The sequence below is a fragment of the Triturus cristatus genome, chromosome 10 (assembly GCF_964204655.1).
Source record: "Triturus cristatus chromosome 10, aTriCri1.1, whole genome shotgun sequence".
Lineage (NCBI taxonomy): Eukaryota > Metazoa > Chordata > Amphibia > Caudata > Salamandridae > Triturus > Triturus cristatus.
In genome coordinates this window covers 1,117,750,468-1,117,764,101 of record NC_140593.1, presented here as the reverse complement: position 1 = coordinate 1,117,764,101, position 13,634 = coordinate 1,117,750,468, and the positions used below count along the sequence as shown (strand labels likewise).

The 13,634-nt window shown below is 47.0% G+C and overlaps 1 protein-coding gene across 1 annotated transcript in view; it reads right to left on the bottom strand.

Annotated features, from left to right (window-relative positions):
* The window catches only part of LMF1 (lipase maturation factor 1), a 1,132,479-nt gene extending 1,123,509 nt beyond the window's left edge, over window positions 1-8,970 (bottom strand). The window contains exon 1 of the mRNA XM_085629342.1: window positions 8,920-8,970. Within this exon, the coding sequence (XP_085485468.1) occupies window positions 8,920-8,935 (16 nt within the window). The 5' untranslated portion in view covers window positions 8,936-8,970. The remainder of the gene's footprint in view (window positions 1-8,919) is intronic.
* Between the last annotated feature and the right edge of the window lie 4,664 nt (window positions 8,971-13,634).

The following is a 13,634-nucleotide window of genomic DNA, read 5'->3' as shown; positions in this document are numbered from 1 at the left end:
TCATTGGCACCTCTGGCACAAACAATGGGTGGTGCAAGCTGCAGTGGCCTCCAAACAAGGGCCCTGGCACTTATGTTTGTTTACACATTAGGCACCGATTCTAAAGTTCAGGATGCAAGCACCTGTCGGCTGGTTTGTGCCATGTGGCATGGGCCTGCCTCCATAGTCTGACACACTGGGAATCAATTTCTCCGACTCTCTCTGAGATAACAGGCCCTCATGTATCTCCTTTGCCACTACAGGTCATACTTTGTTGAAGACCATCCTGAACCTGTTCGACCATACTCGGCGTTGGCACCTTCATTGGCCAAGCCTAGAAGGGCCATACTGAGGGGGCCGCAGACCTCCTCTCACTGCTAAGGACTGGACCACCGATCTCATCTCTTTTCATGATAACATGGATCCACATTCCACACTACCAAAGATATATGGCCAGCCCTGCCAACCTATCGATCAATCAATCAATCAGGGGTTTATAAACCGTGCTACTCACCCGTGAGGGTCTCAAGGCGCTGGGGGGGGGAGGGGGGGGGAGGGGGGAGCAGCTCCGGATCAGTCGAAGAGCCAGGACTTGAGGTTCTTTCTTGACCATTGATTCCACAGATGCCGACGCACCGTCCCAGGACACCAATGGGGTTATTATTATTATTATTCATTTATAGAGCGCAACTATCACCCAACGGCATCATGGCGCTAGCAACTTATCAGTATAGAAGAGGTTCTGAGAGTAGTTTGACCTGTACCCGACCTGCTGTATTTTGGTTGGGATACTGGACGCATATTCAACTTGTTTTCCTTCCGTGTAGGTGTCTTCTTATTGTCCAACACCTTCCTGTGATATTTGGACATGTATCTGAATTATAGCGCTTTCTATTATTTCACTCAATCAACAGTGCTGCGCTCTATGCCACCGGCAGTCGGGTGCAATACAGAATGGCGATGGCTCAACAACAAAAAAATATAAGCTTATCCACTGGAGAACATAGTCATTGGTGAAAGCATTTACCATGGAGCATGTCTGCAAACAGTTCCGGGTCAAGGCTTTTTCGAGCCGCAGGCAAAATGACAGATTGCCATTTGATTGCTCCACCTCCACAAGGATATTTTAGGCCATTTGCGGCAGTCTTGCAGCTGTATAATGTGGGCCCAATGTATTGACGACCTTGTACGCACAGCAGAAAATGGACTTCCATTATGAGAGTGACTGTTTCTGAGACACAAACTAAACTTAGCCTCTGCAAGGCCTACTGCCGAGTGTTCTGCAAACCATGAAATGTATAGCATAAAGCACGGGCCGCTGCCCACACATGCACTGTGCAGCAAATGACACACAGCACATTTTAGAAGGTGACACTGCACAGCTGAGTCAGATCTGAAGGTTTAGAGCACCGACTTCCAGTGAAGGGTGGGCTGATCCAGCCCTTCGTCGCCAGATGTGGATCCAGCAAGTAAGAACCCCTGCCCGGCTGCAGTGGTGTGTTACCACTTCCTCCAGCACGCAGACACTGGACAAAAGGTAAGTTGTACAGACAGTAACATAACTATGAAACACCTGGAACATCACAGGGGGTCCACGGTGAAACTGCAGTCTCTAGTCTAGGTGGGGTGTGCTGGAGAGCAAGAATTCCACTGTGTGTATGTTTGTATGTGAGCACCACACGCAACCCTCTGATAACACGCAGCTACTCTTTCTTTCACAGGCCAGTTGTTGGCATGGGCAGCTAGGACTTACACTGTTCTGATGTCAATCAAGAATCCCACATTAAGTTCCTACTAAGCAGGTGCTTATCCAGTCGTGACTTTAATACAAACAATAGGCCCAGTGACAATGCGTAGACATTTATCACACAGATGGGGGTTTTGGGGGGTTCACAGTAGAGAACTTTCAATGGACAGGCTCGGAGCGGCCTCAGACGTCCCTGTCACAGTTCCATGGTGGTTACCAGTACAACCCACACTCTCAGAAGCCGGGCTCGGCTGGGGGAGGTGGAAACTATTGTGGCCGCACAGCTGCACGAGTGAAAGGCCCCGGCCCGAGGCGCGGGCTGTGAGCGGTGAATTGTTGCTTGTCGGGTGCGAGGGATGGCCAGCGAAGGCCAGGCTGGTGGCGAAGTCGCAGTGCAGCGTCTCGCGTTAGTTTCAGCCGAGACAAGGGGGACACTGTCACTGCGGCGTTTCATATGCAAATCAGCGTGTGTGGTACGCAATGGCACAGAGGCTATCTGTGAGGGTTCCGCGCCAGCTGGACGCCGCTGTGCTAGGGACGTCTTACTCCAGGAGCCGGCCTTCGCTGGTGTCTCCTGCTTGGAAAATCCCAGTTCAAACGCTGTTACATTACGGGGTCCTCTTACACCTGCCCTGCAGACCCTTCCGCCAGGTGCGGATGGAGACACCTTTCTATGGTGAAGTTGAGGTACCTCCAGCCTTGCGCATGCGCCTACGAAGACCCTACATTGAACGGAGGGAACAGCAGCATCCTGGGACGTGCCGCGGCCTCCATTGGACCACTAACGCACTCCATGCTTTATAAACTTCTTATTTCATGTTTTTTATATCTCATTCTAACCATTGATGACCCGAAAAGGATTGATAAAATACAGCATAGAGTCAGAGAGTGCAAGTTGCAGATTCAGACTAGTATGTGGAATGTGGCAATGATGTGTGCCATGGACCTTAGGAACAAGGGGCGACGGAGATAGGATAGAGTTCCTGAAAGTGAAAACCATACAGTTGTGCGTCTTAGTCAGGGCTTTACGTGGGATGAAAACACTGGGGGGTCTCTCAAAGGGGCGTGGTCAATGTTATTAAGGGCGTGGCTTAAAACACACAAGCTACAAATCTGCGCTTGGCATAGTGTGCCACCCGACTTGTATTTTGCTGTTTCTGTAATTGCATCCAGATAAGTAACATCATACCTACAAAAAGTCAGGACTATTGGCTTTGCCAATGGTTGTTAGTTGCATAAGATAAACAGTGGCGTAACGATAATTGAGGGGGCCCCCCTGCAAGGTACTTGGAGGAGCCCCCGCCGGACTCTATCAGGAGCTCCCCGGCCAAAGTGCAGTGCTGAGGGGGCCCCTTGGAGTTTGGGCCCCCCCCCCCCGCACGGAAGGGGATGCGGGGGCCTGTGTTACACCCCTGAAGATAAATTAGCAGCAACTAGGGCTTAAATATAATATTGAAAAAGCTTCCACTTACAGCCCTGGTGACACCACGACAATGTGGTAAATCCACAGGGAAAATGGCTCTCTTTAAAGGATTTCCCTTCCCCTACAACGCTCACCTGGCATGATGTCATTACGTAACTTCTCCAATAGTGAGAAGTGAGCAGTGTGAGCAGCACACATCGATGTGCCTTCTGTCACTGCAGTCCAGAAAAAAACAGACTGCCTGTGCCAGGGCACAAAACAGAACCCGATAGAGACGCGTTTCGAGGCCCTATTTAAAAAACTGCATCTGTTCAACACTGTTGCGACCCGGCCCACTTAAAGCTCTGGTCTTAGTGGATACAGAGGCCACTGAGTAGTGGGCTATGAGGACAAAAGGATCGTCTAATGGAAATTTGCTCAAACTGGCCCTACCAATGGCATATTCCTTCTGCTGGATGGGCAAGCAAGCAAGTGCTCAGTCAGGTATTCGGGACGGTCTAGTCAGGACCGGACTGGCCATAGCAGGCACCGGGCATTTCCCTGGTGGGCCGTCAAGGTTGGGGGCCAGTTTTGGGCCCCTGGGGGCCGATTTTGTTACAGGGCCGTTTTTGCAGCATAGCTGCAATATCTGCCGCTGTAACGAAATTGGCAGAAACCGGCCCTGGTAAACAGCTCTGCCGGACCCCCAAACCCCTGGGTAGCTAGCCAAGCACTTTGCCAGGGCCAGTTTTGGGTCCCAGTCCGGCCCTGGGTCTAGTTTGTGGAAGAGGTGGATCAGAGTGCACAAAACCAAGAAGAGATCTTAGAGGGCACAATCACTACACTGGTAGAGGGGATAAGACTTGTAGTAAGTTTGTTAAGGCTTGGAAACACTGATCTGGGATGTTGACAAGGACGGCTCTTTCTGGCCTTTCTTGTGTGAAGTGAAGTGAAAGTTGAGGTGAGTGTATTCTCAACTGGAAGGCCATTCCCTTGGATGACGGCTTCTTACTGTGCAGATTGGTAGGAGATACTCATTTATTTGTAAGTTAACATTAAGGGAGTTTGTTTTTGGAAAATTTAAAACTAATGTCCCGCACACTCAGGCGTACCTAGAGATTAGCTGAGGGGATATACACCACCGTTGCAACGGAGTACCCTCTCTGCTAGACTCTAAACGGGGCCCTAATAGTCAATGATCTAATACTGTTTGGGCCCATGATGCTGTTATCAAGGTTTCTGCAAAAGGGAGGCCAGTGGAACTACCTTTGGCCACCTGTGCAGTGAGGAATCATATGGGACCTGAGATAGTTAAGGAAGGTACAGAAAGTCAATATTACACTCCTCCCCCCAGAGGGTAAACGAAACGCATTTTTTACTAGGGGGGGTCACAACAGCTATATCGTTTCGATGACCAGTATAGTACTAATGATACAACAGCTTTCAGCCATTCAGTCTGGACGTTTTATCTTTAAAAAATTGCTTTATTCATCGTAATGGGCCTGGGATGGACCCAGCATGAAGACGGGTGGGCTAGTGGCTGAGCTGCCAGTCTGGAATATCTGGTTTGAAATGTGGCCTTGATACTTGACTGAAAATCATGTGATTCTGGAAATTCACTTAATCTCCCTAGGTCTGAAAATGTAAATAAGCAAACCACAATTACAATACATGAAATGTAATGGCGTAATTTAAAGACGTAATACCCGTTTGGACCCTCATTACAAAGGGTTCGGAATTCCCAATGGAGCAGCAATTGGAAGTCATTGGTTCCATCGGGAGTCTTGAGTCATACGACATTTCTGCATCTGCCATTCCCTAGTGCGGTAATCCTCCATATGTTATTGCGGTAAAACCAGGAGGAGTTTGTCCCTAGTAATAAGGCTGCAATTAAGCCTTTACATGCTGCAATCAATGGGAAAGCACCAACTCCGGCACATTATTCCCCTCCGCTCACTGGACTGTGGGGATCAACTTATTATACTCCGGCTAATGCCAGAAGCCAGTGTTATCAATACCCCTGATATTCATAATAGGAGATATGGTATTCTTGGGGAAACAGCCTTTACAACAAGGTTTTTACCTCGCTGTACCTTTACCACGCATTTTTTACCACACGTTTTTAGAACATATGCTTTTACAACGAATGCCTTTACCACGCATTTACGGTAAGTTAGGGGTGTCGTGGGGTCTCCCCCACAAATACATTATAATATATATATATATATATATATATATTATTCTCCAAATTGCCCTCCGCTTTAGGAATGCACTCGACAGTGCCCTGCTATCCAGCTCTTTGCTCCGGACTGCATCCACGTTTCACTTAATTAATCTTGCCGACGCGTTTCGATGTAAAAACATCTTCTTCCTGGGCTGCTCAAATGAAACTCAAAGGCTTGCATTGCTCATTTCCGGCTCTTTTATTGTGACAAACCCCCCAGGTGAGCGTAGCTAAGTGCAATGTCAACTGGTGATTTCTGGGGCTTGAAGCCTTATGGCTACCTCTCTGCCAAATTTCAAGTATTTCTGTTCTGCCGTTCGGGCTGTAGCTGCGACTAAAGGTCCTATGGAAAAATGCATGGGGAAAACGCGTTTTGGGACCCCCCCTTTTTCTCGGCCCCCGCTTGACAAATCACCCCGAGTCTTTCAGGGTAGGAGCTGAGTGGAGCACCCCATTAGTTTTGAAAATTTTGCGAGGATTCGTCAACCGGCGCCAAAGTTATTCAAAATAGAATTTTGACATTTCCTATGGAAACACGGTCCTAACTATAACTATCTACTGGCGACCGCCAGTAGATAATATATATATATATATATATATATATATATATATATATATATATATATATACATATATACATATATATATATATATATATATATAATGCGTGGTAAAGGCATACGTTGTAAAAGCATATGTGATCTAAAACAAAATGCGTGGTAAAGGCATACAGAGTATTTCCCTGCGTTGTTCCGTCATACAACCGTATTCCTGGCACTTGTAATCTTGTGATCAGGGCCTTTAGGTATATGATCTATTGTCTCCCAGTTCTTCATTAATGTGCAGACTCCAAGGCTCCCCAGCTGGGTGCGCGCTACATAAATATCAATGAATAAATACTATCATGCCTAGGCCACGTCTTAAAAGAACTAAGAGGTTTTCTAACTTGACAGAGGGTAGATTCTTCTCTGCACACCCAATATTTTGTCTTCTTTGCTAGAACAGGCCCAGCTTGCTGAGGCCAGTGGAGACCCAAAGGGAGTGGTTCTCTTTCGCTGACTCCAGTATGGCTACCTGATGTCCCCTGCATATTGCAAGTGCGCGGAAGCCTCTCTGAGGGCCACAATGGACAACCCTGGTTCTGCTGGTCTGGAACTCGCTGCCACAAATGTGATACCCAGCACGTCATCCTTAGGAGGCTGCAATTACGCTTCCTTCGATCCTTTCTGCAATTGAACTAACTACATTTGTGACAGGTAAGCTCACTGACTGGTCGATAATGGGGGAAGGAAGAAGGAAGAAGGGGGAAGTGTATATAAACTTTTTTTCTAAGAGTCACATTTACACACACAAAAAAGTTTCAAACTCTCTGCATATACTCACCAAAATCACAAAGCCAGGCTCGGCACTTGTGAACATTTCACATAGGAAAAAGAATTTCCACATGGAAATGTAAAAACAAGATATTTATTAAATGCACAAATGTTCTGCAGGCAAACTTTCCACAATGTGAAAAAAACACGCAGGCTGTGTGTTAGAAATGTTTAAGTGGGTAAAATTATGAAAGGAGTAAACTTCAGTCACCCAAGCCTGGTAATCTGCAATCAGAGTATTTAGGACCTCCCTGGAAGGGCACCGGGAAATCTGCTGTGGTCATTCTGCACCTGAAATTACCACTAGAGCAGGGGTCAGTCATTCTAGGCTGCAGAGTAAACACAGTATTACGACCAAAATTAATCTGCGTCAAAGAACTGCAGATGGTTTGACATATGTAGCACAGGATAAGGCACTCTGCAGCAAAGGAATCAAACATTGGCAAAGAAAATATTTCTCGCCTTTGTGACCTATTGACTTTACATATCCGTTTTAGCCATGCTCCACAGTATTCACAACGCTGAGCTGCATGGTTAAAGTTTTTAACAAAAATAAAAGCATCTGTCATGTCATTTTGTAGGCACACGCATACGTGCGCCCAAAAAATGATGCGGGTACCTTTTTATCTTTTGGAGTTGGATCGGTAACTAAAAAGATAATTATATAAGCAAAAGTGATTTTTTGTTATTAAAGTGGGGCGGAGGGTGGGATGGAAGCATAACATGGAGAAATGGAGGCATCGGGGGAACAAAAGCAACAGAAAGGAGGGTGGGGTATGTCAAAGAAACAGGGGAGTGCGGGGGTAAAACGAAGCGGGCAGGATGGGGAAGCAACAGGTGTGGGAAAGCAACACAGAGGGCCTGGATGGGTGGAAGCACAGGTGTAGGGTCAGCGCAACAGGGGGAAAGCAACAAAGACGGATGAGAGAAGTACACGAGGGAGACAGCAAAAACATGCACACTCTCTAGCATGGCTTAATGCTTAATCAGAAAGTAGTGCTTTGACAAAGAATCAATTGCAGCACGGATGGCAGCCAGGTAAAGCGACGGTAAAGAAGCAATGCTCCATGGGAAGGACAAACGCAAGATTGACAAGCTGGGGCAGCAATAAAAAGCAGGCAAATGAGAGTGACAAGGGAAGCCAACCAATGTTAAGCAATGGTGGGTAGGGGGGCTCCAAGCCCCCCTATGTTCACAGTAAGCCATAAAACGCCTCGCAACAGGCAGTGCATGCGGAGTAGGCAGGATCGGTATAATAAGATACTGCAGCACAGGAACTATAAATGTGGTGGTTCTGAAATACTGAGACTGTTGCAAAGTAGCAGACATACAAAAGGACAAGATGAGGCCGAAAATAGCAGACACGGTGGGACAGAACAGGCACACAGCGATCCTAAGTCTATGGTATATTTTAGGCCCCGATGTACAAAGCTTCCAGTTTGCATTTCTTGAATAGAGACTCCGCAGGAATCACAATTTAAGAAATGCAAAAGGATATGCACTACATTTGTGATTCCCTAATAGTGATTCCTACAAGATAGGAATCGCTAATAGGGAAAAGCAAATAGGAAATGCCATTGCATTCCAGCCTATGGGCAAAACTGCGAGCATTCCCTAAATTGCATTCCCTAAATTGCGATTTCCTAATAAGAAATCGCAATTTAGTAAATGCAAACCATGGCTGCCTCTGGGCTTAAGGCCCCCCTGGAGGCACCCCAAATTTCTTAGAGCACATGTAAGTGCACATATGCCGTGGGGACATATGTGCGATTAATGTCACATTAAAAAATGCATTTTCAATGCATTTTTTAATTTTGCACATGGTTACCCTCTACTTCAAGTCGATGGTAACAGCATTGCCTAAATGCCCGATTCACATTTAGGAAATGCTTTGTACAAGTGCTTTAGGAATCGCACATAGGTAATCCTTATCTGCGATTCCTAAATTGCGGTCGCAATTTGTGATTTCTACTGGGTAGAAATCGCAAATTGCGACTGGTTTTAGCCCTTTGTGCATCTAAAAAGGCCCTTAGCATTTCTTAACCGGCCGAAATAGCGATTCGGCCAGTTAAGAAATGCTGAATGGCTTCGTACATCTGGGCCATAAAGAAGCATCTGACATGTCACATATTTCATAATGTTCCTCCTCTAGCCACTCACCACATCCCACAGCCAACCAATGACGGCTCCTTACCTGACATGGAATCCATCCTCTGATCAAGGACCACCTCCTCCTTAGAGGATGGCGACTTTCATCCCCATTCTGACTGAGCCACAAGATTTAAACAAACAGCTGAACACCCATCGCAAATATACACCAGGGTCTAAAACCATATCTGGGCATGATGCCATGTTATCCGTAGTACCAAACTCCAGACAAAGGTCCCTAAAATACAGTCTTCCCAGCAGCAGACGCTTTAGCCACAAAAGCAACTCAACAGCACTCTTGAGAAAATAAACCAATGCATGCATCCTAAAAGAGTAACAGCCCTACCCCTACTGGAATATTTTCACTTAACTCATGAATGTCAAGGATTTAATAATTGCATTATTCAGGACAGCAAGATCATGTCCTTAGCACCACCAGCAACTCTTCACAAGATCACTCAGTCAGAGCCTTTCATCAACTGAACACCACCCGCTGATCAAAGCGCCACCAACAAACAACGGGGGCACTGGGTTCAGCTTTCAGCACAGACTTGAAAGAGGGCCACTCTCCCCCGCATTGCTCTGAAGCGCCCTTTACGTCACCCAGGGGTGTCTGAACTATAGGGTGAGGCAGGGCTGGACGGAGGAACCACGCCGCACAGGGACGGCTGCTCAGAATCATGCTTATGGGCAACCTAGAGAAGATGGACTTTTTTCCACCCTTGGTTCAAGCATTAAAAAAAGCCAAGTGATGCCAGGTCAAGAGGGAAAGAAAGTTATGACCTTTCACCTACCAATACTTTTCATACCGGAACTTGTAAGCCCACATTGCTAATGGAAAACATGCGACTGCAAATGTGAAAATGCAAAGCCACGCATGATATGTTGCCTCTTGGCAACTGTGAGAAGTCGTTGTTGGCCAATACTTCTAGCTCCCATGGGGTTCAACGTCGATTGTGATACAGGAATGAAAAACACAGTGCTGGAGTGGAGCAATGAAGTATCAGTCTCTCGACATGAGAAGAGCATTTGTAATATTTTATTTCTTTTGCTGTCAAATATGGGCCCTTGCCATGTGCCAGCATTGGCTTTGCCATTAATTGTACAACTGTAGCAAAAGCACTGGCAAGTTAGTAGTGAGGTGCAGATCCATCATGGCATTTTGTACTTTATTGTTGCTGTACAATTCCAAAATGGTTGTTATGGTGCGTTTAAATGCAATGTCTAGATGCAACATTATGGCCATCTTACAAACTTCCATTCCAAGATGTCCACCTGTCGCTATTACTGTTGCCAATGCTTGTGCCACAATAATACAAGCATTAGCAAAGCCAGTACTCACATACAGTGGCGGTGGTCGGCTCTCTTTATATCCAGGCTTTAATGAGGACCCTGGACATGAGGGGACAAGGAAGGAGCAGGCGAGCGCTGATGTGCGGCTTAAAGCTGCTAAGACCGAGAGAAAAGAGAGAGAAAGACAGAGAAAGAGCGAACGCAGGAGCAGGAAGTGGGTACAAAGTGGGGCGGGAATACAAGAGGAGAGAAGAGAAATGGCTTGCAGACGTGGCGGGAAGCAATATGGTGGTTGGGAGGCAGGGTGGAGAGCAAGGGATCAAAAACGGGATGCAACAGGCAGTGAAAAGTGATGGCTAAGCAGGAAGCAACACACTGATGGCAGCAGAGAATAGGGGAGAGATGGAAAGAAGCAACAGGGAGTAAAGTGTGATGGTGGGTTGCTGGAACACAGCAAGCAAAGTACTGGCAGGGAGGTTGGGTGAGAAGTAAAGGAGCAATAGTATGGAGCCAGGCGAAACAGGAAGTGAACAGCCTTGGTGGACGGGGGAGGCTACAGCAACATAGGATACAAGAGATGCAGGAAGATAAAATAGTCCCTCAGGCACGGTAATGCAAGCAGCCAATGGCGAGCAGAAGGACGCAGAAAATGCCAATGAAATACGAGAGCCAATTGTCAGTGCGCTCATCTGAGATGATCTCAAACCAATGGCTGAAAGAGAGAGAACACAATAAGCCAATGGTTGACAGGGGCGACACAAAGGCCACTCTCTAAGTATTATGCAAAGCAATGGACAGACTAGGTCTGTCAAAACCAGACATCTAACATGGTCTGTAGCAAGACCTAATAACAACAGAAATGCCTTCAAAAACCCACCTATACACACAAAACACAATAAGGATCTTCAAGATGGATCTCAGTTTACTTTCACGCAAGCCATTCTGAAAATGAACACTGAACAAGCTCGCTACTAACCACGCACAACTGTGTGGACCACTCGAGCACCCATTCCCAACCCTTTTCTTCATTAGGTCTGTGTCCAAGCCTTCGCTTCACACTGACCCTGTGTGTTGCCTCTATCATCATGGTTTCATCTGGTGGGGGGTGCTGGAAGGCACAGGTAGACGATAGCAGAGACAAAGCATGAGAGCCTAAAAAGACCAATGGAGTGTTGCAAGTACTGAGCGGAATGAAGGCGGGATCATTATTTTCTTTTACCACTGGAGTTGCCATTTAAATTGGAAATGCAAGCACAGGGCTACCAAACTACCACATAAGGCTCCCCTTCCCACAGGTTATGGCACTGGAACTATAAGGACACACTCTCGCCAAGTGCAACGAAGCAGTGATATATCTGGATGTGTCGCAAGAAAATTTACATTGACAGAAGAGATGGCGAACATCCGTCTCTCTCACTAAGGAGGGCCAAATATATGCCAGATTTTCAGGCTATCCAAGAATTTTTTTTTTGCACCAAGTGAATTTCAATGGAACCGTAGATATCCTAAAGATCTGTCAAGGCTCTAGTCCCCCTGGATCGCCCAGCTCAATACAGTGTACTCTATTAAATTCAAGCCAGCACTATGCAGCATAGCATAACTTGCAGTTGTCCACAATATTCACAGCAGCCAGCAATGTGAAAGGAGATGTGCTAGACAGTGTGGCAGAAGATGCGGAACATGACTTCATATCCGGTGGTACTGCGACTCGGCTGCGCGTGGACCTTTAGCGGATTTTTAGTTCGTCAGGAAGCTGCCCCGCTGCAGCCCTGCCGCGAGGACCCTCAGGCCTTCAGCACAAACTGAAACTTCTGAGAACCGCGGGGTCGCATCGTTGACCCACCTGCTCCTGGTTTCTTCAGTTGGAGCTAGTCAAATTTCAGCAGCTGCATTTGGCGGCACAATGAGTGTCATTGTAATCCCTCTCTGAGCCACGACGGCTCTGATCCGAAGGATAAGAGAGAAAAAACTACTGAGGCAACCAACGGCCTGGCAGAGCTCCCGCTGCACTTGTCTTGCGCGCCTTTTACAACTCACAGGGCTGTCATCCACCACAAGAGTGGAATGTGGTCACTGCTCTCTGCTGGAATGTTCCAGAAAGATGGTGCTGGATGGTCAAAAGCTTCCTCTATTGCCTTAAAGCAGGATCTGCAATAGAATCCCTTTTACAGTGACAACAATAAGGTATAGCACAGGAATGGGTAAAGAATGGCAAAATGGAGCACAGGAAGACTTCATAAGTTAAAGGGTACCACAAGAAGTAAGATGCAACACACAGACAAGTAACACACAGCACACAGAGGCCTTAACTGTACCACAGCACTGGGTAAGGGAGGCGTGAAGGCATCTTTCACCACTGGGAGACACCAAGTGCACCACAAAAATATGTTAAGGGTAGTCTAGGGGAGGAGTAAAGTACAGTACATGACCAGGCAGCATACAGCACACATAGTCATCGACTGCAGCACGGGGGTGAAAAGTACTACAGGGCGGAGTAAAAAGACATCAAGTGCACTACACAGAGGGATAAAGAGTACCACATGGAAGAGTAAAGTGCAGCACTGAACAAGTAGCGCACAGCACCAGCCATCAAATGCACCACAGGAAGGGTGTGAAAGGGTACCATAAGGAGAAGTAACATCCAGCAAAAAGGTACGTACAGGAGAGGTAGACAACAAGGACACCACAGGGAAAAGTAAACTGCCACACAAGGATAGGTAATCTACAGCAGAGGGAGAAAGCAAAAGCACTACAGCGTTGGTAGGGTGCCAAGTGGGGAGTAAAGTGCAGCGCAGAAAACATCAAGTACACCACAGGAGGGCTGAAGGATACTGCGGTAATCTGTTTCTGTCTTCATCAAACGTATATACAACTCTTCCTTTCCTATTTCCCCTCTGTTGGTATTGCCCTCTCCGATCCCCCTTCTTTCTCAATTGCACTTTCCTACAGTTTGGGGGTTGTTCTATGTGGAATGCTGGTAAGATTCTAACTTGTCAGACCTCAACCTGTCCAAATAGACTCACATCACCCAACAACTGAGGGACCTCCACTGGCTCCACGCCCAGAAAAGAGGCCAATTCAAGCTCCTGACACACGCCTACAAAGCCCTTCACGACCAAAGAGCAGCATACATGAACCACCGACTGAACTTCCACCAACCATCCAGAAACCTCCTCTCCTCCTCCCTCGCACTCACACAGACCCTGCGCATCCATCGTAGCCACAGCAGAGGCCGTTCCTTCTCCCACCTCGCTGCCAAATCCTGGAACGCCTTTTCCCCTCCACTTTCGACCATCACCCTCATTGACGGACTTCAGGAAGAGATTTGAGACCTGGCTTTTTTTTCGACTAAGACCAGTTATGCAGCGCCTGGATACCCTCACGGGTGATTAGCCGTGCTATACAAGTACTGTTTGATTTATTGATCGATCGTTATGGAGTAAGACAGGAGACCATCAATAAAGGAGC